Below are 26,460 nucleotides of genomic sequence, written 5' to 3'. Positions count from 1 at the left end.
CTTGTTCTCCGAAAGCGAAATATTTCCTGTTGTGCACACCAAACAAGTCAGTCCAAGACTAATGATGTGGCCATCAGCTGCTAAAATATTCACTGCTAGTATTAGTGGAGAGAAATGGTGCGCCTGTGCATAAAGTGCATAAGGGAAATGAATGCAACACGATTGTAGTCATCAGTCATTAGCGAACGTTGTAGTTTGTTATTAATAATTATGTGTAACAGGATATTGTAAAAATTAAGTTACGAGTTTTTTATTAAAACTTTTGTTACGTACCGTTATATTGGCTGGGCCACATGCGGCCCGTGGGCTACAAGTTTGACGTGCTTGCTTTAGGCCAGTGGTGGGCAAACTGCGGCTCGCGAGCCACATGCGGCTCTTTGGCCCCTTGAGTGTGGCTCTTCCACAAAATACCACGTGTGGGCGCACACGTACAGTGCGATTGAAACTTGGTGGCCCATGAGCAGAAGTCGGTATTTTGTGGAAGAGCCATACCCAAGGGGCCAGAGAGCCACGTGTGGCTTGGGACCACAGTTTGCCGACCACTGCTTTAGGCTGATGTAGACATGTATTTTAGCGATGTGAACCCATATGCCTTTGCATGGAGTAGAGTTCAAATTAGAATAAAGGGGTTTGGCCAACTGTACGGCGAGAGGTGACGTTATCTGTGATGCTTTTCTGCGTTAGTCAAGAGGCCCTCACTGGACGGGGTCCTGTGGGCTGGTTGGAGGCCCCAGGCTGGCACGCAGGTCTCCTGGGCCTTCTGAGACCAGGGTCATGTGTTTCGTTCATTCTCTAAACTCTGAGCAAAGCTGTATTCTGTGACCTGCCTGTCCTTAGAGAGAGGTAGCACGTGTCTTTGGCGTGTGACACCAGATGCAAAGCGTGGACACGGACGCCGCTCCACATGGTCTGGGGCTGGGCGTAGGAGCGGCCAGGCGCCAGCTTGGCCTCGCGCTGTTCTGACCCGTGGTTCTGCCCACAGAGAGAGTGCGGGACGCCGGCCTGCCCATGGAGAGGGCCATCCTGCACGGGAAGCTGGAGGAGCACGAGCAGGCCCTGCGCACCCTGGCGCTCGAGCTGGGGGACTTCCCTGCGGCCGAGGACTACTGTGCCTGGCGCTCCGTGGGCAGGGAGCCGGCCTACCGACGGCGGCTCTTCCACACGCTGCTGGCCCTGTACCTGGGCCCGGGCCCCAGCCCTCCTGCCTCCGCCTCCGCCTCCGCCTCCGCGGAGCTGGCTGTGGCCGCCGTGGACCTCCTGAACCGCCACGCCGCGGAGTTTGACGCCGCCCAAGTTCTGCAGCTGCTGCCGGGCACCTGGTCGGTGCAGCTGCTCTGCCCGTTCCTGACGGGCGCCGTGCGGGACAGCACCCACACCAGGAGGACCGCGCAGGTGGCGCTCGGCCTGGCCACGTCGGAGAACCTGATCTATAAGCACGACCAGGTGAGAGCCAGGCGCCTCCGGACGCGGGTGTTGTGTGGTGTGCGTTTTGCCTGGGGAATATTCTGTCAGTGTTTCCTCTGCAGCGTCAGTCTGCATTCCGCTCGGAGAGGCCTGTGCGGAGCGTGCTTTCTCCCCTTTCCAAGACAATAGTCAGGAAGGCAGGTGCACGGTGTGTGTCCAGCGCTTTTCCGCACTTGGCATCATGACATCACTTCCTCGTCACAGCATTTGAATGCAGTACTACTATTATCTCCGTTTCACAGGAGGGGAAACTGAGGCACAGAGCAGTCACGTCAATGGAAGAGCCAGGCGTGCTTCCCAGCCCCTCGGAGCGCCACATCTTGTCCCTCTGTCACTCAGCTCGGGCTGCCCTAGCAAATGTCCCCTCAGGTTAGACAGCAGCGCTTGTTTCTCACATTACAGGGGCTGGGAGTTGAAGATGTGTGGCCGGCAGAGTCCCTGCCTGGTGCGGACTCCCTGGCGCTCCCTGTGTCCTCTCGCAGCAGAGCAGCTCTGGCCTCTTCCTCTTCTGACAGCCCTACTCCTGTCCTGGGCGCCCACCATGGCCTCGTCTGACCTTAGCACCTGCCACAGGCCCCACCCCCAAGTACCATCACATTAGGAATTAGGGCTCCAACGTATGAATTGGGGGGCACAATTTAGTCTGCAACAGCCCCCCACCTTTCCTCCCTTTGGAGACCCCTCCGTGGGAGGAGCAGTCTCCCCAGAGCAGGAGCCAGCCTGTCCCCCTTGGAAGCGTCATTGGCTCCCGGAAGAGGTCGATGCCTGGACGATTCCATCTCACCTCTTCGGCCGTCACGGCTTGCCAGGGCGTGTGGCACCCCTCAGGGTGACACACTCTCCACATGTATGGCCTTCGTTCCCACCGTTCTCTCTGCCGGGGTGATCTCACCTGTCCCTTCGTATCTGGGGACCACCTGCAGGAAACCCGGCCAGGTGGTGCCCTGGTGGAACCTTCACAGCCCTCAGCCGGTTAACCATTCTGAGCACGCCTTTCGTAATTGCTTGTTTCCTTGAGAGCAGGAAGTGTCATTTACGATCTCAGTATTTATGATCTCTAGAGCCAAGCCAGGCGTCCCGAGGGCACTGAATAAATGTCGGAGGACTGATGACACTAATGTGTCCAAGGTGAACTCACCACGTTGCTGCTCAACCTCCAACCAGCTGCCGTGTGGGCCGCAGGGAATTGTGCAGAAAGGCTGGCGATGGAGTCACAGCTCAGGCTTGTTAGTACCTTAAGGAAAGAAAATTGTCCTAGGACGTCAGGAATGTGCCACTAACCGGCCCTGTGGCTTTGACCAGGTGCCTTGTTTGCGCCTTCCTCTGCTTGTGTGTCGGTGAGCGGCCCCGGGAAGTGAGGGTGGAGCGGCCTCATCCAGCTCTAAGGGCACCACGGCAAGCAGGCCTCGCCGGAGTGCGCCCGGGCTCACAGAGCGTCCGAGGGGCCATCTCGGTGGGATGCCTCCGCCAGACAAGCACCAATGATGTTTGTAAAATAAGAAAGGGGTTTGTTTCGAGGCTCTTTGTGCTTCCCCAGTTACTAGGCTGTGTTTGTTATTTTCCTTCTAATACTGTGTTTCAGGAAGTTGATATTAAAGCAATGCTCATCAGTAACAGTGGTCCCTGGGGTCAGGCGTGTCTGAAAGACTGCACAGCAACATGTGAGAACCTGTCTTTATTTTCGCAGATGAAGCTGAAAAGAAGCTCCTTCCGGCTCTCAGACAAACAGCTGTGCCAGGTGTGCCACAGTCCCTTCTGCGAGCCAGTGTTTGTTAGATACCCAACCGGTGACCTCGTCCACACCCACTGTGCTGCCAGCAGACACACGAACCCCAGCGCCCCCCGCCCCGGCGCTCGGACTTGAAGGGGCCGCCTGGGCGCCAGGGGGACCTCGAGTTCTTCGCACACCAAGCCCGCCCAGTGCAAGGAGCAGAACGCGGCGGCGCTGTGCCAGCCAAGACAGAGGCGACGTCTCGGTGCCCGGGAGGCTCCGTCAGTGTGAAACAAGTTCTCTTCCCTGCTGACCAATCGGCATTGAATGTAAACAGGAAACCCAAAAGGAGAGACGTGCTCGTTCGCCCGCCCAGACACGCGGTTGTCCACTTGGACGGATAAGTGAGCCTTCCGGGTGCACCCCCACAGGCTGGCGCCCACCCACGTCAGGCACACACTTGCCCGGACAGTGGCTTTAGGTGGCAGCAGGTGACCTCTCCCGCCCGGCGAGTGGCCAGGGCAGGGTCCTGTGCGGGCAGGTTTCACGTCGCACTTCTCCTCCCACATGGTGCGTGCTCCGTCGACGACACAGTGGCTGCTTCCCGATGACCTCGGGCCTCTGCTCTTGCCCTTGGCTGGCCTGGGAGGTGTGTCCGTTCCCTGCTGCTTCCCTTCTGGCTTCTAGCAAGTGAACACCACTACGAAACTGATGACGGCTGAGAGAGGGGCTGCCTGCCCATCTGGACGACGGCAGAGACAGGGAACCATGGGGACAGGGCCCCTGTGTGCTGGCCTGAAACTCCACGGTCAATGTGCTTGACTAAACATTTTTATTTGAAGTTATATTATCTTTGTAATATTTCCCTTATTTAGAAAATCATCTGTCTTATTTGTTAGGGATGTTTTTCTTGTTAAATGTACCTCCTATTGAACACTCGGGAAGTTAAAAGGGAAACAATGAGCACAAACCGAGCGTATTTTCAGGCGAGGCCGGCTTCCCCTCACGCTCAGCTGGGCAGGCATGGGCGGCGCTGCCGTTGCACGTGGGGAGGTGGCACCCTCCCTGCAGGTCATGCCACACCCTTAGAGGAAGCCCAGCCCGCTGCCTTACCTCCAGCACTTTACATGCCTGCTCTGAGGTCTCCTGCTCACAGGGAAATGAATGCCTGTCGGTCCCAGACTGCAGATTCGTTCTGTGGTGACTGCACTGCCCTCTCGGATTTCTTCATTTTGGTGATTGATTCTGTTAGGAATGAACAATAAAGACACTGTACCCCATGCAAGGCTTGCAAGCAAGCATCAGCGTCTGTGAGAAGAGCACCTGGAACACGCCTCCCTCAGCCTCAGCCTTACGGAGGGGGATGAAGAGCCCACTCCAGTCTTTAAAAACGTCTTCTGCACTAGCAGTGGTCGGCGTTCCTTTTCCTTTGTGATGCCAACTGGGCCAAGAACGCAAAGGCATCCACGCTTTCTTTCCTAACTAAATCTCGGTGAGCTCAACAAGAGATAATGAAGGAATTCTGCCTGCAACTCGGCCATGTGCTGTTACTCGGGGTGGACACAAAGCCCGGCCAGGAGCTGCCCTGCGGATGGCTTGCAGAATCACCATATTACTGTGCATATCACCGTTCAACTTGTGTGCTTGGATTTACTCCTCAAAGAACAGGTGGCTAGTCCATGCAATATGCACTTTGCAAAGCACTGTTTCTACTCAGAATGGGTAAAATCTTGAAAACGTCTTGTGATTGCTCATTTCTAACTTGGGGCCACTCGTCTCTTTTTTCCCTGCACATTGATCAATACTTTGAAATTTTTTTTTCCTTTAGAATAATGGGAATTGGAGTTGAACAGTTTTCCAGCTCTCCCAGATCCTCGAAGACAGGCAGAATTCTGTGACACTGCAGAATTGTCTCCTGTTTTCAAAACCTTTCTCTAATCTTTCTCGAACTCCCACAAGGCTCTTTCCTCAAATCATATTTTGAAAAGAAATACATGTTCTTTCGACAGGCCTGCTGTGTTGTGACCGTGCTGTCAGACAGAGCAATTGGGAGCACCACTCAGCCCCTTTTCCCTCCAGGTTCTGTGTAACCATTCTAGTTAAACAGCATGAACTGAACTCGGTTGTCATTTTATGTTCTGTGGGCAAGACTGTCTAATTTTATGGCCTGTGTATCTGCTGTTCCTGTCGAGAATTAACAGGGGGTGTGTAGGCTGTGCGGCACGGGCCTGGCTCAGCCCTGGGACGCTGTGCTGGAGGGAGGGGCCTCGGTCACACCATTGAGCGATGCCTGTCACACAGCTGGGGCAGCCCTTGCTTTCTGCTCGCTCTCCTATGGAAACCATTGTCCTTGCAACTCTATCCTTTGCCCCTGGTTGGGTCCCAAATACACAAGATGTACAAATGTAAACTTGATTTTATTAAAATTCTTTTAATTCTTTGTCCTTTCTGTAGTTATTTTTTTAAAAAATAAAATTCTCTTGATAAAGGGAGGGTGTCCACTCGCCCGGTGGTGCCTAGCCTACGAAGTTCCAGAACTCACGCCTCCATGCCTGGGGCTCCTCCCGGTACCGACAGGATTTTCACGGCACCCCTTAAGGGTTTTGTTACTTTACCAAATTTTAAATGACCCACTTCTCAGTTTATCTCCCGCACACTCTTAGGTTGCTCCTTGAAAACCCCTTCAGATACATTGTGCCCTGAGGGGTCAATGGAGGTTTCTGGTTACTTCTGACATTCTTTACCTTTTAGCTAAACACTCTTCAGTAAGCCTCCTGCCCTTGCATTTCTAATCCTCAATGTATTCAAGGAATAGAACCTTTAAAAAATTTCACCTTTTAAATGTTGATTTTCCTCTTAGAACCCTGTTCATAGAAGGTCTGGGAATTTCTGTGGAGTGACTTTGCTGGGCACTCTCTCTCACCCAGGCCTGGCCCCTCCCAGCACTGTCCTGGGCTCTTTCTCTCACCCAGACCTGGCCCCTCCCAGCACTGTCCTGGGCTCGCTCGCGCGCTCTCTCTCTCTCTCTCTCTCATCCAGGCCTGGCCCTGCCCTGAGCACAGGGTGAGCTGACATAGGCTGACTGTTCTGTGCTCGGGCTGGTAGGGGGAGGTGCACGAGTCATCCATATTTCAAGGTGAAGAAACTGCGACAGGGTGTTGGGTGGTTGTCTTATGGCTGAGGCACACCAAGCCAGAGCTCTGCCCCACAGGCGGTTCCCTGCCTGCTGCTGCACCACCACGCACAGAAGCAAAACCAGGAACCAGCCCAGGGTTGACTGTTCCTGCAGAAAACCCTGGGGCGGAAACGTGGCTGCTCTTTTTACATTTCTACGTCATTGGTATTGGGTGGTTCATTCGCATGTTAGGGATGAAGAGGGGGTACTTAGGCTGACACACCTGACCAGACTGGAGAGGCTGTGGACTCACACTGCCTGTCCCGGTGGCTGAGTGAGAGAGTGAATTGATGGACGGAGAAATGTGCCCATGCAGTTAAATGGGCTGCAGCAAGAAGGGGTTACAAAGCAACACACGGCTCAACAGGCCAGGGGAGGCTTGAGAAGTAACATGTTATCACGAGGTGTCGGGGAACCTGGTCTCTGGTTCCACCAGCCACTGTGGTCCTGGGCAAGTCACACCTCAGAGGTAGAGCAGGTGGTGTCTGAGGAGCCTTCAGGCCAGAGCCATGGGGGTGGGCCAGCCTTTGACACCAAATGTTGCCCCACAGGTTCTTGGGGCTCTCCAGGCAGCACCCAGCTCAGAAACTGGGCTGCAGGGTCCCCCTGGCTGTGTATGAGCTCCCGGATCTCTACCCCCAGATCTCAACCCCCAGAGTCCAACCCCCAGATCTCAACCCCCCAGATCTCAACCTCCAGATCTCAACCCCTGGAGTCCAACCCCCAGATCTCAACCCCCAGGTCTCAACCCACAGATCTCAACCCCTGGAGCCCAACCCCCAGATCTCAACCTCTAGATCTCAACACCCAGATCTCAACCCCCAGATCTCAACTCCTAGATCTCAACCTCCAAATCTCAACCCCTGGAGTCCAACCCCCAGATCTCAACCTCCGGATCTCAACCCCCGGAGTCCAACACCCAGATCTCAACCCACAGATCTCAACCCCCAGAGTCCAACCCCCACGTCTCAACCCTCAGGTCTCAACCCCCAGATCTCAACCCCTGGATCTCAACCCCTGGAGTCTTGCTGTATTGCAGAGACTAGGAAAGTGCCTCTGTGGCCACCACCTGCTGGTTTCAGAGCTGCCATCTGCAGCTGCGAGAGGAGCTGGTCTGTCTGAGCCTTTCCAATAGCTGGCTTTCAGGCACCCCTCTGCCAGCATTTTCCAGTCTTGGCTACACGAATCCCTTTGCCTTTCCTCATGGCTCCCACAGTCCCTCACCATTATGGCCATCTTTCCCCAGAGAACGTTTTCTGTTCGCTTCACTTGAAATGCTAGTTTTTCCCTTTCAGCTTCCATTGGTGTTGACTGGGCTGGGGAGGCGGATTCCCAGTGAGCGGGGCCACAGAGCATGCGCACATCGCTGCCCTCAGCTGGCTCTTGCAGCCCCGTGAGTTTATGACCCAGCCAGAGCAACAGGTGCGCCCAGTGGGCTGGGGTGGGCTGTCGCCCCCACTTCCGCAGCCTGCACATTACAGTAAGACCCCAAACTCGTTCTAAACTGCTCTTCAATACATTGCTGACCTGCAGTAACTGTTGACTTCAGCTCAGAAATAAATATAACGGAAATGCTAAACGCTGCTTTCTCGAGAGTTAGAGCGCAAGAAGCATGGCTGCGGTTGAGGTTTACACTGCTAACGGCATTTGATTTCACTTTGATTTCAGTGGTTCTCAACCTGTGGGTCGTGACCATCGGATAACACATATAGCATATTAGATATGTACATTACGATTCATAACAGTAGCAAAATTACAGTTATGAAGTAGCAACGAAAATAATTTTATGGTTTGGGGTCACCACAACATGAGGAACTGTATTAAAGGGTCGTGGCATTAGGAAGGTTGAGAACCACTGATTTATAAGAATGTATCCACTTTATAGGAGTAAACAGTCAGAAATTCAATATTCTGTCCAAAAAAAAAAAAGACAGTTTACAACATTCTAATATGGCTATATAATTTTTTTTGTGTGGACTCATTCAAACATTTATTAAAAAAGCAAAATGGATGTTCATCTCAAAAGGAACCATTAAAAACGAGAAAGCAATACAAAGGTCATCTCTAGCAGCCTCCGGTGGTTAGCCTGCGGCCTGGTCTCTGTCCGGCCGGGCAAGCCCAGCGCCTCGGAGCTGGCGGCCTCCCGCATGCCCTCTCAGGGCTCGGGCCATACCGTGTCCATAAAATTAACAACTTCAGGTTAAATAAGCTTAAATAAGGTGTTAAATACAGCACACTTCATCGAAGCCTCTGTACAAAGACGATTTGGCCTTGTCCACGTGACCGCCAGCCCAGCGTGCGGGAGGTTCTGGCACGTGAGCAGGCGACCCTCGTCTGACAGTGTCCACTACACACTCGTGAGCTAAGGTCAGGGTGACCACTGAGTGAGCCACTTACAAGGCGGCTGCCTCTTTTTAAAAAAAATCAGAACCCTGTCAAGATTCAGGCACCATTTGCTCCTGCAAATAAATTAGCCTTAGTAACTGTGTCCAAGCGAGTGTTAAGCATCAAGCACGCCTTCCCTCCCCACGCCTGGCCACGCCTGTCTTATGGCTATGATAGTGGCTGTTAATATGGCTATATTTAAATACATGTTCTGTGTGTGTGAGTTTGCTTGCCGTTTTTATGAATTTTTTAAATTGAGGTAAAATGTACATCACGTGAATGTACCATGTTAATCATTTTCAGTTCACAGGGGAGTGTGGCAAAGTCCGCTCACAGAGCTGTGCAGCCCTCACACCCTCCATCTCCAGGCCCTTCTCATCCTCCCAGTCAAGCTCTCCCCACGGCAGCAGCGCCCCGCCCTCCTGTCCCCTGGCAACTTCCATTCTACTTTCTGTCCCCGAATTTGATGACTCTGGGACCTCAGGTGAGTGGAATCACAGTTTTTGTCCTTTCATGAACTGGCTTGTTTCACTGAGCATCGTGTCATCAAAATTCATTCTTGTTGTAGCATGTGTCAGAGTCTCCTTCCTTTAAAAGACGGAATAATCTTCCATTTCATGGTTTTTAAAACAGTGTATTTAGTTACCCAAAGCGTGTACACATATACTATTTGCTTGTGTTTTATGTAAAATTAGCATTGCTATCTGTAATAATAAAAGCATAATATACTAATTAGACCAGACAGCCAAATGACCTTCTGGATGTCCTTCCGGACAACTGTCCAGACGAAGCCGGGGCTGCGAGGGCCAAGCCCCTTGCACAGATTTCGTGCATCGGGCCTCTAGTTCTATATATTCTTATTAACATGTAGAATATAACCCTGCATTAGCCATCTGGCAGTCATCATTTATTGTCCTAATTCCTTCCATTGGGTTAAAACAGAGCAACAAACAAAGCTCCCAAATGGCCCAGTGCAGGCCCTTGAAGTGGTTCAGAATCAGTCCAGGTCTCTGCCGACTAGGAAAGGCACAGGACATGACAGTTGTGCACATGCAAGACCTGCAGAAGCTGACCGAGAACCAAGGGCCAGACTCACTTCTTCCTCTTTTTTTTTTTTTAATATTTTTATTGATTTCAGAGAGGAAGGGAGAGAGAGAGAGAGAAACATCAATGATGAGAGAGAATCATTGATCAGCTGCCTCCTGCCCGCCCCCTGCTGGGGATCGAGCCCACAACCTGAGCATGTGCCCTGACTGGGAATTGTACCGTGACCTCCTGGTTCATAAGTTGATGCTCAGCCGCTAACTTTGATGCTCAGCCGCTAACCGGCCAGGCCAGACTGACTTCTAACAAAGCAGTGGCCGCAGGGCAGACCTAGCAGCCGGGTGTGCTTCCTGCAGGCCCGCACGGCGATGTGCACATTTCTCTTCTCCCAGCCTGTCCACACAGGCTCTGGGGCAGCTTTCAGGCGGGAGAGGCAATGCCAGTCCCAGACCCTGGCCAGGCCCTGCGAGAGGCTGCAGTTGTCCTGGCTCCAGTGCCGGCCTTCGAGTGGGTCAAGGGAGGACATCCGGGGCGCGGGCAGCCCGAGGCAGCCGAACGCCAGGTAGGCAGGGGCATTCTCTTCACTTTCCTGGGAGGGCAAGAGAGTGACTGGGCAGCAGTTTCTGGACGGCACATATGTGCGTGTGGGTGCGGCGTGCTGAGGGCTGTGCTCCCCACGTCTTCCAAACACGTGAGTCAGAACCAGCCTGCTTCCTCCGCCGGGCCCTGTGCTGGAGCCGAGGATCTGGGCGCTGGGCTTTCTAACCTACCCGCACTGTGCGCAGACCTGCTCCCCGGGACATCCAGCAAAGGCTGTGCCGGCACACTGACCGTGCGCACCCCGCACCCCACATCCTCGCTGCTCCTGGAACCAGCTTCACCCTACCGAACGCTGGAGAGGTGCCAGCTGTACCCATTCCCTGTTGGTGCTCGGCTTGTGCCCATGGGTGTGATTTTCAGAGAGCCTGTGTTTACCCAAATACCAGCAATGAGCTGCCCCCTAGCAGCCCGCAGGTCAGCCATTCCCACCTCCATGGCCAGAGGACGGAAGGCTCTCTCCACATGGGCACCGTCCGGGCTGTCCTCAGTGGGCATGGTCACGCCACAGGCCTTCCTCCGAGGTTCCTACCACGTTCACACAACTGCCAAAACAGGACCGACCCTGCTGCAGAGGGGACTAAAGACTCCCGTTACCAAGAACTGTGTCTAATGCTAAAGGGACAGTTTCCTTTTCCATCCATGTCCCCCGTATTCCTATGTTCAGTCATCAGCGGGAGAGGCACCTGTGCATGCTGCAGAAAGACGGGTAGTCCCATCCCGCCCCGGCAACCACTGCCCACATGTCTGCCCTTCCTCTTGGTCTTTACATCGTTTTTAATGACATGGGAAGGGACCCCCAGCCCCACCACCAAAAAGGCAGAATACAAAATGTTTTAGCCAGTGTATTTGGAAAATCCTTTGTTTTAAAATGGAGCCTATTAACAGAAAATTTGAGGTATGATAAGACCAACGGGCCAGGGGACACTTGCATTGAAAAGATAGTGTTTATATTCGCAGCTCCCAGAGGTCCTCCTCGCCCCACTCCAGGGGTGCCCATGAGGGGCGCCAGGGTCCGTGGGGCAGAGGGAGCAGGGGGACTGCGGGCAGCAGCGCGATTGTGGTTTCCAGGGAAGGGGGTGAGGTGGTGAGCAGACAGTGGCCTCTGGGTGTAGGCTGTGTCCTGGTTGTAGTGGACCAGGCCCTGGTGCGGAGGGCGGAGGACAGTGGACGGCGGCCTGAAGTGTGGAGGGGCTGCTAGTCGAGGTGTTCACCGTCTAAGACCCCCGGGTCAGCAGGGCCCCCAGTGTGAAAGCATCAGATACAGAAAGTAAAGGTGCAGTTAGTGCTAGTACATTCTTTTGATGAAGCCCAGGGCAGCCGCAGCTGTGTTCCACTCCCATGACAGAGAAGTGAACATGGGGAACCTCATGCACTCCAGCAGCAAGGTGAGAAGGGCGGTCTCCAGTGACAGCACAGGGAGAGACGGGGTCTGCACGCCTTCCTGGGCCGAAGCCAGCCAGGTAGGCTCCTCGGTGTTCAAAGAGTTTCTAAGTTTGGAGGACTCATGTTTGCCTGTAGGTGCCTTTAACCACAGCCCCTTCAGCCTAATCAGTTTCTGTAGAGGTGGAAAATGCCTTTAACAGTGGTTGGTTTTGTGGCTTTTCTATAGAATTAATGGATAGGTATTAGTTGACCGTAGCCTACACAGAACTGCAGAGCTCCTGACTGCTGTCTCCTCATCCCGTGCTGTTTCCTCTCCCTGTGCCTCCATGCTCCAATTCATGAGCCAATGGGCACCAAAGAGTGTTGGCCCAGCCTGTGGCACAGGGCTCCTGGTGGCTAGTGGGAACTGATCCGTGACCTACCTTAAGAGGTTCTGTGTTCAGTAATCCCTGAGCACAGCTGGCTACAGGATAAGTCGCCTGGACTTTCTGAAAAAGCAATTTTGTTGTGACACCAGAAGCCTGGAAGTCCGCTGTTAGAAGTTTATCTCAGGAAAACAGTCAGCAGCTAGGCAGAAAGATTCACGTGGAAGATGCTCATTGCAGCATTTAAAAAAGAGTAACATAGAGTGCCTATGTAATTTCGCTGGGGGCACCTCCAGGCAATGGAGGGTTCCAGCCATTAGAAACGACTTCAAAACACAAACAAACAAAAGCCCATAAAAAATAGGGGATAACACTGTGGTACAATATGATCTGAATTTCTCAAAGAAAAAGATACATTTTTGTATGTAATAAGCAAACACTACAAAATCTTTATTTTTCTTTATGTTTTTGAGTAAAAAATCCACACCTCTGATAAACACATTAGTTATTTTCATTTCTTTCTTTTTTTTCTTACTTAAACTGATGATAGACTTTATTTCTCCCCTTTCCCCCATTGACCCCTTCTAGCTTGCCCCTACCCCTCGCCCCAGGTCTTCACTACCCTATTGTTTGTGTCCATGGGTTATGAATATGCATACAAGTTCTTTGGTTGATTTTTCCCACACACCTACCCCTACCCCTGTCTTCTCTCTGAGATTCAGTAGTCTGTTCCATGCTTCTATGTCTCTGGATCTATTTTGTTCATCAGTTTATTTTGTTAATTAGATTCCACATTATGAGTGACATCATGTGATACTTGTCTTTCTCTGACTGGCTTATTTCACTTAGCATAACACTCTCCAGGTCCCTCCATGCTGTCTCAAAGGGTAAGAGACCCTTCTTTTTCACTGTTGCATAGTATTCCGTGGTGTAAATGTACCACAGCTTTCTATTCACTCATCTACTGATGGGCACCTGGGCTGTTTCCAGATCTTAGCTATTGTAAATTGTGCTGCTATGAACAGAGGGGTACATACATTCCTTCTGATTGTTTTGGGTCTCTTAGGATATATTCCTTCCAGACTTTTCTGGGAGTGAGAATGAGCACTCTCATCTTTTACACACACATCTCTTCTTACCCCTCAGCCCTGCCCTACCCCAATGATGTCTCAACCTCCTCCTCAGTCTGTCCCTTCCCCACACAGACTGCCTGCCAGAAGCGACCCTCGGGATTCCTTGTGTCTGTGCTCAGTGAGGCTGAGGCATCCTTCTTGGCCTCTCTGGTCAAGAGAAATTCGAACACCTGCCCAAATGTCTGGATTGGGATTCATGACCCCACACAGGTGCGATGACATCGCCTGTCTGTTATCTGTTGAGCTGCTATGGCCCTTCAGGCCCATGCCTTGTCCCTGTGCCTGCCCAGAGAACTCCAGAGCTTAGAGATCTGCAGGGGCATTTGGGGAAAGGGAGGACCTGGAGGCCAGGTGAAGAGCTGAGTTCTGTGAAGGTCAGTAGTCTTCAGCTGAAGTTTATCTGCCTCTTGTCAAGATTTGTATACCATTCAGACATGACACCCTGTAATTCAGTTCTCTAAACTTCAGTGAGGCTACACATACTGTGCTGAGAAATCCTTCAGGGAATTCTCCAGAGCCAGGAAATTCAATGTTGGTTTGTCTTCTCCCATCTCCTCTCATCTCTCCTTTCTTTGGGTCTCCTTCCTTGACAAATGAGTGTGGAGCTTTGAATTCTAGGCTAGAATCTGGGATGTCTCTCCTTTGAGCCATGAGCTCCACCAGCCCCATTCACTTTGCACCTCAGGCCCTCAGATTCCTGACTGCAGAAGGTAACGTTCTGGCCACATCGAAGTGCTTAGACAGGTGAGTTCTTTATGTTCCTATCAGACTAATGAGGCCAAATCTGTCTGTTCCCTGCTCTGAGCCAGGCAACCGCTGGCCCTCTCCTGTCTCTAGAACTCCATGTCGCCTGCTCCTCCAGGACGAAGGGCCAGAGGACGAAGGGCCAGAGAGCAGAGCGCGAACTGGAACTGCCTGCTAAGGTGGCCTCTCGGCCGCACACACACACACACACACACACACACACACACACACACACACCATGCTTGTGCTCAGCACCCTTCTATTCTTATAGATCCAGCTAGGATGGGAAGCCCTGAATTTCCTTGAATAATTTAATCGCCAGAGCCTGGCCTGTGCCCCTCCCACACTCAGTGGGGTCTTCCTTGTCACTGGCAACCAGTCTCCACCTTTTAATAGGCAAAGCTTTGAAATTATAGTCTTTCCTTTAACAAACAAATTCTCAGGCAAAGGTGGTCTCAATCACTGTGAGGACTTACAAGGCAATATAATTACTCACGGCCATTTGTAAGCTTCCCCGCCACAGGAGGACAGACACCAGGAAGACTTGTCAGACCAAAAATGCCAGACACCAGGAATCAAACCATATAAGGAACTAAAACTGCGAAGCAGCACCCACAATGCATTCCTGTTGACCCAATTCACTGCCCAAGTTCACCCACCAAGCCCCCCAAACCCACTGATGACAAAAGCTTCCTGCCATTGACTGCTTATAAGGACAAGATTTGAGCTCCTCGGGGCAGCCATCATCGACCCAATTCTCTTTGGCTTGGTGCCCTGTAGCCCTTCTCTCTGGATATTCCCATCCCCCAACCCCTTTTCTTTAAATAAATTCAACTTTTCTTTATTCACTGTCTAAAATTGTTATTTTGCCTGCCTGTGCACCAACGACTTTAACCTTTCGATCACTGTTGATTTTGTTTAAATAATAGTAATTTTTTTTTCCCTTATTTGGCAAATTCTTCTCTTTGTGGCTGCAAATTTTCAGGTTAGCCCTCCTGTCTCACATCTTCTGTGTCTAAAAGGTTACCTGTGGTTCCTCTCGTCCTTGGCACAGGTGTAAGTGCCTGCAGTCTCTGTGTCTGGGAGCGGGTCCCTGTATGTTGGGGTGCGAGGTGGAGAGAGAGGCAGCCTTCTGGGGTCGCTGTGACAGAGGTGTGCTTATTTTACAATGAGGAAATGGTCAGTGATGAGATTTCTACTTCAGTGTGAGAATTTGTATATGTACTAGGATCCCTTGTTTTTCAAAATTGTGCCATGTTTTGGCAGAGACTGCTGGGAACGCACCAAATCCTTCTCCTCTCCTTCCAGGCTAAGAAAGCCAGAGCTGGGCACACACTCCAGACTATAGACTCACCTCCCAGCCTCCTTTGCAGCTGTGTGGTCATGTGACTCAGTCTTGACAGGGAAGCCCAGGGAATGTGGGTGTCTTACCTCTCTGCTCCTCCACACCCTTTTCTCTCCTCAAGGGCCAGCGGGAACCTGGACAGAGGAGGGAGACCTGAACCGCCTCCTGGCAGAGAACCCACCTGCTGCCCTGGACTTAATGAGGGAAACAGGGTTATTTTTTCACAGGCACTTTCGAGTTGGGCGGCTGTTATAGCAGCCCCACCCTTACCCTCGTCACACTCCTGCCTCCCTCCTGCCTCCCTCCTGCCTCCCTCCTGCCTCCCTCCTGCCTCCCTGTATGCTCAAAACCCTGCTCAGCTCTGCAGTGAGGAGCCCCTCAGAACAGTGTGCTCTCAGGATATGCATGGAAAGGTGTCCACCTGTCCGTCCTTCTCCTGGCAGCCCAGTGAGGCAACAGTTTGGATGTGGGCAAGTGCTGCAGTCCAGCCATCGGCAATTTTGCTCTTTAAAGTCAAACCCATGCTCCTGGCTCCTGTGGATGTTGTGTTCTTATCCACTGAACCCCGAAATCTTAGGCCCACCTGACGATGAGGAAGGGGACTAACAGCCAGCTTCTGAAACAAAGCGCTGCCCTTGCCCCGGAGTACAAAGGTTGGCTCAGGGCAAGTGGACGGTACAACTGTAGTCATTATTACCACCGAGTGTGCAGCCTCTGCCACGGCCGCGCAGGGGCCGGACCCTTCATGTGCATTAGTCCATTTATTCCTCACGGAGCCCTTGGGGGATATTTACACCACGTGGGAGAGGAGAAAGCTGGGACACCAAATCACTTGCCCGAAGCCCGAATCACGCAGAGAGCAAGGTGACCCTGGTTTTGGGGAGGGCATGCCCTTTGGCCCCACCCTCCCCCGCCGGCCCCGTGCATTTCCTAGGAGTGAAGCCTGGGTGCTGACACTCCGAGACTTCGGGGCCCTGGGAGGTGGGGCTGCCAACTGCGTGAGCAAGGGGGCAGAGCAACATTGTAAATAATTAACCAGCAGGCTTTTAGCCCAAAAAAAGTGTGCTCTATAAGTCACGCAAGGGGAAAGCACACCCAGGTCTCAGAACAGCAAAGTAGGAATTGATCTAGATTTTTGTCACTTGTCTGGGTTGGCAGAACGCCCTAGATGACCTTTGCTTTTATTTCACCCCGACAGCAGGGACCAAGATTCAAGATGAAAAGGTAGTGGATTTTCCAGGGGACGCGGAATTGGGATGACACTTCTGAGACTTGTGTCTCATTTTTCTCCCAAGGAACCAGGGGCCTGCCTCCTGGAGAGTCACCACCATCGTCACCTCCCAAGGCTCCACCAAACAACTCAGGTGCCAGGGTTTGGGTGACTCCAGGGCTAGAGAAGAGACAGAAACAGAAAACAAGGGAGCCGTGGTTGTCCTCCTACAGAAGGAGACAAGCTTGGACAGCTGCTTTGGGCACAGCCTGGGCCTCGTGCAATGGCTGAGGGGAGTAGAGTTTTTAGAGGTTCGGCGAGGAAGAGAGACTCCCGAAGGTGACGCGCTGGGAGTCGGAGGTGAAGACCACAGGTTACTTAGCAGGGCCGGGATTTAAAACGATCTGGGCCTCACCACTGACCCCAGGGCTCACACAGTCTCCTGGGTTTCATCTACCCTCAATGTCCTTCTTCAGTCACTCCAGCGAGGGGAGTAACTGCCGGGTCCTACGCTTCCTGAAGTTGCTGTGTCTGAGGGGACGCTGGGCTCCAGACGGTTGGCTTACTATTCATGGCCTTGGTGCTAATTATGACAAGAGAGCATAGTCTTATACACAGAAAGAGCAATAATACTTTATTTAAAAATATGTACAAAATTATTAGTTTGAAACACATTACTTTTCAACATACATCATGTAACACTGATGGGTGTGAATTTTGGTACTTTCATTCATTCAGTTTTGTGATTTCTCTTTTACTCAAGGCTCTGGGGGAGCATTTTCTTCAACGCCCACCAGGGGGAGGTGACCACTGGCCTGGTCCCTCGGGGGCTGGCTGTGCTCTGGGCCCACTAAGGCTGAAGTGGACAGGAGCCAAAGGCAAACCCTGACCCTGCTGGGGGCACTTGGGACAAGAACTGACAGGCCATCTCAATCACACACCAACTGCCCAGCTTTCTCTCTGCACCTGGGTAAAGTTAGTGAGAACAAGTATCACTTATTTTCACAACAAGTCCTGCTCTGGGCTTAGATAATATAAATAACATAAATTATGTTCTCTGTAATGCCCGCTCTTCCCTGCCCCTGTCACCAGCACCACGGGAAGCGAGTGCCAGGACAGGAGCTGGCCTCTTGCTGCAACCTGGGAAAGGAACCGAGAAGAGCAATGAAAGGGAGCATCTGTGTTAGGCCGAATTTGAGTTGCAATGATTTTTTTAGAAACATATTTTTATTGATTTCAGAGAAGAAGGGAGAGGGAGAGAGAGAGAAACATCAATGATGAGAGAGAATCATGGATCGGCTGCCTCCTGCACGTACCCCACTGGGGATGGAGCCCACAGCCCAGGCATGTGCCTTGACCAGAATCCGACCATGACTTCCTGGTTCATAGGTCGATGCTCAACCACTGAGCTACGCAGGCCAGGCTTGAGTTACAATGATCTTGAGATAAATTGGACACTGCCTTTGGGCACAGCCCGGGCCTTATTCATCCCTCTTTCTCCCACAGTGCCTTGCGTCTAGCAGGCACTTAATAAAGGCTCATGGTGTGGAAAATAAACAAATACAGAGGAGCTGTGACTACGAGCAGACAACATACTCTTTTAGAATCTGAGAGTGTGAGAGATGAAAGGGACATGGGAGAGCATCTAGACTTGCTTCTTCGCATGGTAAATGGGGAAACAAACCCAAGAAGTCAGGTGAAGCGAACAATGTCACACACTAGCTCCTGTTAGAGTAAGACTTGGGTTCAGATTTCCTGAATTTCTCCTTCAATTTCCCACTCTCTTCAGATCTGAAACTGTAAAAAGAGCTGCATGGACTCAGTGGTGTGCCTCAAACTCGGGAAAACCAACCCCACGTCAGAAGCTCTGGAGTAATGGGTGACCTGGGCCAGGTGGCCAAGGGCACAGCGCAAGCAGCCTAGTTCCCTGTCGGCAGCCTCGCTCCCAGGGCCCCGGTCCTGCCTGGGCTCAGAGGACCAAGGCCCCGGGCGGGTGGCCCAGAGGACAGCGGAGGAATGAGGTAGGAGGAGCACAGAGATCAACGGGGACCTGTGGGCAGGTCGGTGTCTGTCCGGCCCCTGCCAGCAGGTCCAGCGCAGAAGTCCATGCGGCAGCTCGGGAGGCTACAGCCTCAGCGTGTCCAGAGGAAACGTGTAAACTAAGCCCACGGACCACTTCTGAGATGGAAAGCAGGTCGCTTCAAATACTTGCTGAGAAGATGAGTTACAAGAGAAGGACTGTGCCTTTTCTGCCCCCTGGGGAGAGAAGCAGAGGGAACAAAGGGAGGCTTGGGGAGCAGCAAGGGAAAGAGAGGGGCAGAGGGACGGTCCTGGCAGACAGGGAGGATGGAGGCCCCAGGCCCAGAGACAGGGTGTGCTGGGCGGCAGGAGAGGCGGGGTACACACCCAGCCCTCCCTGGGCTTCTCCTCTCAGCTGAGCTGCCCCAGGGTCTCCCACGTGCCCTCCCGGGAGCTGAGACGCACCGGCTCCCTCTGCTCCCAGCGTGATCTTGGTTTACAGAAAGGACGATGTGGCCTGGTTGGAAACGCTCATGTGATCAATGTAAAGAAACCACAGGGTTTCTCTTAAGCAGAGCCTTCCTCCTACCCACACTCAGCCCACCCACCCCTGCTCCCTCCTCTTCCCTGACTTTCTGCCCACTCCCTGCTCCCTCCAGTTCCCAGCGCCTTCCTCCCAAGTCTCCATCAGACCCACCCCTGCTCTCCTGCAGCAGAACACGGAAATCATTCACCCTGCAAGGGAGCCGGGCTCCTCTGCTCACAAATGAGTACCTTTGTGCTTCATTGGCCGCCACAGGATGCCCACTGGGGCTCAGGTGCCAGGAGGCAGAGCAGGACAGCCAGGCCCTGAGCCCCCTCCACCCGCCCGCCTCTCGCTAGACAGCCGACTGGTTTTCATTGCAGGTGTAGATGGTGCTGGGCTGGACGCGCCTTCGGATGCGCTCAGGCACTCTGGGGAGGATCTGGAAGGTCTGGGGCAGCAGCTCTATGCAGGCCTCGCGGAACTTTTTGATCCTCCAGCAGTAGACGATGGGGTTGAAGACAGACTTGATGTAGCCGAGCCACAGGACGCAGGAGCTGGTGGTGTAGAAGGAGGGGCTGCAGTAGAACCGCCGGCTGAACACGGACAGGAGGCTGTAGACTGCGTGCGGCAGCCAGCACAGGGAGAAGCCCACGAAGAGGATGAGGATGGTGGTGAAGGCCTTGGTTTTGAAACTCAAGTCCAAGCTGACCTGCTGCTGCCGCTGGCGCCGCCGCAGGCCGGCCCTGGCGAGCTGCCGCAGGTCCAGGGTGTCCGACTGGTTGCGCACGCGGACCGCGTTCTTGCGCACGGCGTGCAGGATGCCCAGGTAGGAGCCCAGCATGACGCCGAAGGGCGCGAAGAAGGCGGCCACCACCAGCGTCACCACGTAGGCGCGGCCGGCGGGGAGCTCGGTGTAGCCCAGCACGCACTGGGGGGCCCGCGCCGGCACCTCCACCAGGGTCCAGCCGGCCAGCGAGGGCGCCGACACGCAGAAGGACAGCGCCCAGGACGCGGCGATGATCGCCTTGGCCCGCCGCGGGGTCAGCCGGTCCTGGCGCTGGGCGATGATGAGGAAGCGGTCCACGCTGATGATGAGCAGGGCGGCCACGCCCTCCAGGACGAAGAACCAGTAGAGCGCGGCCGAGAGCCGGCAGAAGGAGTCGCCGAAGCGCCAGCGCACGGTGACCAGCGTGGCGGCCGCGAAGGGCATGCAGCACAGCGACAGCATGATGTCCGAGAAGGCCAGCGTGGCCAGCAGCAAGTTGATGGCGGAGCGCATGGCCGGCCGCTGGTACACGATGACGCAGACCACGGAGTTGCCGAGGAAGCCCACCGCGATCATCAGCACCAGGAGGCCGGCCAGGCACCCCCGGAGCGGCGCCGCCGCCGCCTCCCACGCGTGGCTCCCGTTGGGCGGCAGGGATTCAAACGTCTCCGCGGACGTGCGGTTGCAGGACATCCTGGGGAGAAGCTGGGAGTCTGGACGGAAACGCCGGAGGGGCGCCCCTCAGCGCTGAGGGGGCCGCCGGGCCCTGTCGGCTGCCTGCATCCCCCCGGCCGGCTGGGCTCTCCAGGGCGGTGGAAGCGCCTTCCTCGGGGAGCATTCGCCAGGGTCTGTGACTCATCAGGGACATCCACCGGCTCAGACCGCGGCCTGTGTCACAGCTTCCTGGGGGCGCTCTCCCACCTGGGCAAGGAGCGGGGAGACGGAGTTAGAGCTTGCAAGCTGCTGAGCAGCGAATTTAATCCGGGGCATTCTAGACTGGAGTGGGGAGAAGAGGAGACCACTCAGCTACCATCAGGGACAGGTTTGCTGTTCACAAGCACTGTAACTCATGTTAAGTAACCCGGAGAAACCCATCAGACCTACTTTGCCAGGGGTTAGTAAGTGAATACTTTCTAATCACCATTTACGGAATAAGCATGGATTTGATGACTTGAACTACAAGCAACCTGGCAGAGTGAAGTCTGAAGAAGCCACTTTCATGGGAGGTCAGAGCGAGTGTCTGCCCTTCTCTGCTCCCTCCCAGTGCCCGGAACAGGAGCTGCCAGCAGGTCTATTCACTGAGTAGGTGAGTCCTATGACGTTTATTTAGCTTTATTCTGAGATACACGTAGGTGGAGTCACGTGCAGTTGTAAGACATAATCAGGCAGATCCTGTATGCAGTTTACCTCAGAGGCATCTTGGGTAGCCAGTGTGCTGGAAAGAAGGAAACTCTCCCCAAAGATAAGCTCTTTTAAAAGATGCTGCTGCCCTGGCCGGTGCGCTCAGCGGTTAGAGTGTCAGCCGGCCGACTGGAGGGTCTCGGGTTCCATTCAAGGTCAAGGGCACTTACCTGGGTTGCAGGTTCGATTCCCAGCCTAGGTGTGTGCGGGAGGCAACCAATCACTGTGTCTCTCTCACATTGATCTCTCTCTCTCTCTCTCCCACTCCCCCTCGCTTCCACTCTCTCCAAAAAATAAAAATAAAAAAAGAAAGAAAAAAGATGATGCTAGCTTTCCTTTTGTTTCTCACAGATGTGGGCAGCATGGTGTTCAGCGATCAGTAGCCTGAGTCCAGAGTCTTGCCCGGGCTGGGTGAAAGGCAGCCCCCGCGGCACATCCATCACTGGGCTCCCTCTAGCAGGCTGCCTGACCTCTGCCACCAGGTGTGCCCTCGTCATGCAGATCACATGGTATCCCGTGAAGTACCTGCACCATGCCAGTCATAGAGGACTCTATAAGCCTTAACACGTGAGCCCCGAGGCAAGTCACCACAATGTTACAATGACTATCGCTTAGTTTATATGTGATACTCGCGCCACTCCTGCATCTGTTTAAGACCTGCCAGCAGGTGAAGTGGCTCCACCCAGAGGGAGGCTGTCATACTTTTCCCCGTCCCTCTCCCCCACCCCCCACTTCCCATACAGCTGCTGGAACCAGGCAGCCGCCCCAAGGACAGCTGGTCCAGGGCCTGGCCATGAGGACTCTGAGGGCTCGCATTCACTCAGTAGAAATCTGAACTAGGAAATAAAGTAACTAAAGCAGCTACACGGAGGGATGTGACAAAGGGCTTCATGGAAAAAAGCCCCAGTTCAGTCCAGGCCAGGAGGGGGTGCTGATGTTCTTCCTTTGCCCCTCCAAATCCTGGCCACTCTCCGCCTTGACGCTGCCCAGGAGACGGGGCACCTTGCTTGGGAGAGAGATGAGGTCTTTTTTTGCCCTGGCTCCCGCCCGTCTGGTTGTGACTGGCAGTGGTTCATTCTTCTTAGAAGGTCTCGGCCCCTCAGGGCAACTCCCCGGGAAAGCCCAGCCCTCTCCCCGTTCCCTGACTCCCTGCCTCAGCCTGTGGCGTCCGGGTGACGCCCAGCGTGCTCCCAGCCTTCATCCGGTTCCCTTAGCCTGGCCTCACCTTTGACAGGAGTCTCTTACTAATTGGGTCTGGACTCTTTCTGATCTGCACCCTGAATGATAAAGGGGTCCTGGCAAACTGAAGCAGAAACCAAGAGTAAGTAGGTATCAGAAGGAAGAAGAAAAGGGGTGCATGTGTGTGTGCACATGTGTGTGTGTGTACATGCACATGTGTGTGCCTGCATGGAAACAGAAACACGGGAAATCTGCCTCAATTCCTGACAGGTTTCCAATTAAAGTTGCATTTCCACATGCATATTTATATCATATGCATATTTATAATATTTATTCCTTTCTTTGTTTTCAATTAAAATATTAGCTTCTTGTTTTTGTCTAGTCTCTTACACCAATCTTTGCCATCACCTCTCAGAGGCAGGCTCTTTCTGCCATTTTGTGGTTGGGGTTTTGCTGACGGTTACCCCATAACCAGATGATCACTTATGTCTAATTTCCTGATTTACTCATCAGAGATGCTATCTGCTGGCCTCACCATCTGAAAGATGAGGTTTAGCTCAGTCGACTTGACCTCACTCTCTTCCTAATGATTTCGATTCACTATTTTTAAAATAATTTAATTGAGTGACCATTGTAACTATAAAAATATACTTATATGTCTGTATGGCCTATCAAATATGGACAGTATCTCTTCATCTCTATAAAATATGGACTTGGTACCTCTTCCCATCCCCCACATCCTCTCTCCCCTTTCATGTTCATACTGTCGTTAACTACGCCTGTCGGTAATACTTACATCCTTTCCGGAATCCACAGCCGGCTTCCTATGCCTTTTTATGGTTGACGTTGAGAAGTTAACTACCATGAAAAGTGTTTAGATTTCTATGTCTACATCGCATTGCTCAGGGCTGAGTCGGATTGTCTTCTGGAATTCCATCCTCCCGCCTGGTGTGACTTGATCCTAGAGGGGTCCCGTGTGTGAGGGGCACATGCCAGCGTCATGGTCAAATGGCATCTATTGTCTGACAGCTCGTCAGCTCTGGTGCTAATCACATGCCATGTTACAGCTGTTTCACGTGCTGCCGTGACTTTCCTGTGCTGCTCTCGGTGCTTTCCTGGAAGTTTCTTGTTGCCTTTCTCATTTCTTCCCTGGCGCAATGAGCCTTTCCCTGGTTTCTTAATCGCTTTCTTTCAGAAGATGATCCTTTCTTCCCAAGGATCCCCTCCTGGAGCCTTTGCGCCTGCTCCTCGATTCACCATTTTTAAAATAATTTAATTGAATGACCGTAGTAACTATAAAAATATCCTTATGTGGCCGGAACCGGTTTGGCTCAGTGGATAGAGCGTTGGCCTGCGGACTGAAAGGTCCCGGGTTCGATTCCGGTCAAGGGCATGTACCTGGGTTGCGGGCACATCCCCAGTAGGAGATGTGCAGGAGGCAGCTGATCGATGTTTCTCTCTCATCGATGTTTCTAACTCTCTATCTCTCTCCCTTCCTCTCTGTAAAAAATCAATAAAATATATTAAAAAAATATATATATCCTTATGTGTCCGGATGGCCTTCTATCAAGTATGGATAGTATCTCTTCATCTCGTGTTCCTAACCTTTGTCATCTTCTTTCTTGGTTTCCTTTATTTTTCTGGACAATATCCTTAAATCACTGGCTAAGAAAGGGCTGTCTGAGTCCTTGCTCATCTGGAATCTTCTGCCCTCCTGCTGGCTGCTGGCTTGCAGGCTGGCGTGTGGGCTGGAGTGATTTCCCAGGAGCTGGGAGGTGCCCCCTCTGGCATTCTGCATTGCTGGAATGAGGTTGCAAGTAGATTGGATTCTTTTCCTTCGTAGGTGACAACCTTTTGTCTATTGACGGTTTGATATTTTCTCTCTGAAAATGTCTTTATAAGGGTGTAGCTAGATTTGGGTCTTTTCTCCTTTATTGGCTGGATACTCGGTGGGTCTTTTAAATCCAAAGCCACGTACATCTCGACTGGAAAAGTCTCTGATTCACACCTGTATTCGTTTTCTCCCTCCTGATCATCTGGGTAGGTGCTGGACCTCACCCATTGGGCCTCAATTTTGCTTTTCTTTTCCCGGACATATTTTGTCTCTGTTCTTAGTCCCTTTTTATGCTATGCTCTGGGGGATTTTTAACTTTATGTTTAGTCCTATTTAATTTCTAATTTTGGCATTCATATTGCTTAAATCTGAGAGCATTCTTATTTTCTGTGCTTTTTGCATAGCACTTTATTCCTTATGAATGTACTATACCGACAGGCACAGAGTAAGAAAAACGGTCCCCACACTCCACCCCCCCCCCCAGCTGAGGCACAGGCAGCCTGAGGATAACACCTGTCCTTCTCTCCAGTCGGTGGAAATGGACGCGTAGAAGACACTTCGGAGGTTGGAAATCTGAGGGGGAGGGAAGGAATCTCTCTTCCTGCTCTCTCAGTGTGACAACTTCATGTGGAACCCGTTCTACGCTAGTGCAACAGCCTTACACGCTCTCCTAGGCTTTTCTGATACCCAAGGACCCGTCTTGCCAAGATGCACAAAACCCATGGAGACGAGGCCCAGACACTGAGAGCACTGAGGTCCTGAGGGTGTGGGGGGCCTGCCTCTAACCACCGAGCAAAACAAATGCTGATGCTATTTTCACTTTTCTCCTTGTTTTCTTAAAAGTCAAAGTTCTCTTCGGATTTCTTTCTGTTTGTGAAAACAGGTACTAATGTAGGTCTTTTGTGGAAGTGAAGTGGTGTAGCATGAACTTTTGAAAAGGGAATATATACATACATACATATACTGGCGTACATACGCGGGCACACACATGCGCATATATGCATACACATGCACACAGGCACATACGTACACACACGTACAAACATGTGCACACATATAACGCCAACAGAACTTGCTGTTTCTATTCCAGCCCAATGGCAGGGCGTTTGGCGGACTCTGTAGCTGTTACTGTTGCTTCAGGGAACGAGGGGCTCTGACATGACTTTTCTATCCTGGCGCAGAAGGACATTCTGGTGCACGGATTGCTGGGAACAGGGTGACTCTGCCACTGCCTGCAACAGTGTCATCTGTCTTTTTGATACAAACTCTCAAACAGATGGTATATTTCAATTTCAATAACTTTATTGGCAATGAGAAAATATGCAGGGACTGCCAGAAGTTAGACATCAAGTAACTGTGTTTAGAGGCAGGTGTGATGCCATATGTCTCAACTTCTAAGAAAAGTGAGCTGAAGGAGACAGATTTTTTATTTCTCAATTCAGACAGGCCCTGGCAGGGGGAGGGGGAGGGAGAATTTTCAAATAGAACTGAATTGGGAAGCCTTTTAAGGAAGCAAATCTTTATGGACTATCCTTAGCAATGCCTGGTGTTTATTGTGTGCTTATTACATACAGCTGAGCCCTTTAGAGACCAGTGCTTCCCTGGACCTGCGTCAGCATGACACAGGACCTGTCACACACATGCAGCATCAGCATGACACAGGATCTGTCACACACACAGCGTCAGCATGACACAGGACCTGTCACAAACACAGCGTCAGCATGACACAGGACCTGTCACACACACAGCGTCAGCATGACACAGGATCTGTCACACACACAGCGTCAGCATGACACAGGACCTGTCACACACAGCAGCATCAGCATGACACAGGATCTGTCACACACACAGCGTCAGCATGACACAGGACCTGTCACACACACAGCGTCAGCATGACACAGGACCCATCACACACACAGCGTCAGCATGACACAGGATCTGTCACACACACAGCGTCAGCATGACACAGGACCTGTCACACACACAGCGTCAGCATGACACAGGACCTGTCACACATGCAGCATCAGCATGACACAGGACCCGTCACACACACAGCGTCAGCATGACACAGGACCTGTCACACACATGCAGCGTCAGCATGACATAGGACCTGTCACACACATGCAGCGTCAGCATGACACAGGACCTGTCACACACGCAGCATCAGCATGACACA

At 52.5% G+C, this 26,460-nt stretch overlaps 2 protein-coding genes across 4 annotated transcripts in view; one reads left to right on the top strand and one right to left on the bottom strand.

The window, feature by feature from the left end:
* Window positions 1-5,618, top strand: part of TGFBRAP1 (transforming growth factor beta receptor associated protein 1) — a 38,783-nt gene extending 33,165 nt beyond the window's left edge. The window contains exons 10-12 of one of the 3 annotated variants that reach the window (XM_023762075.1): window positions 983-1,443; window positions 1,707-1,833; window positions 3,152-5,618. In XM_023762075.1, the coding sequence (XP_023617843.1) occupies window positions 983-1,443; window positions 1,707-1,833; window positions 3,152-3,240 (677 nt within the window). In that variant the 3' untranslated portion in view covers window positions 3,241-5,618. Of the gene's footprint in view, window positions 1-982; window positions 1,444-1,706; window positions 1,834-2,525; window positions 3,130-3,151 lie in introns of those variants that run through there. The other 2 variants (XM_023762076.1, XM_006098352.2) reach the window with 2 other exon arrangements.
* A 13,838-nt stretch (window positions 5,619-19,456) lies between these two features.
* GPR45 (G protein-coupled receptor 45) lies at window positions 19,457-20,563 on the bottom strand. The gene has a single exon (XM_023762077.1). The coding sequence runs from the start codon at window positions 20,561-20,563 to the stop codon at window positions 19,457-19,459; it is 1,107 nt and encodes a 368-aa protein (XP_023617845.1).
* Between the last annotated feature and the right edge of the window lie 5,897 nt (window positions 20,564-26,460).

Source organism: Myotis lucifugus, unplaced genomic scaffold, assembly GCF_000147115.1.
Source record: "Myotis lucifugus unplaced genomic scaffold, Myoluc2.0 scaffold_230, whole genome shotgun sequence".
Classification (NCBI taxonomy): Eukaryota; Metazoa; Chordata; class Mammalia; order Chiroptera; family Vespertilionidae; genus Myotis; species Myotis lucifugus.
The sequence above is the reverse complement of the archived record's forward strand: the minus strand, read 5'-3'. Positions and strand labels throughout refer to the sequence as shown.

Coding starts and splice junctions, on each gene's coding strand:
- GPR45 (XM_023762077.1), bottom strand. CDS start 20,563: ATGTCCTGCAACCGCACGTCCGCGGAGACGTTTGAATCCCTGCCGCCC.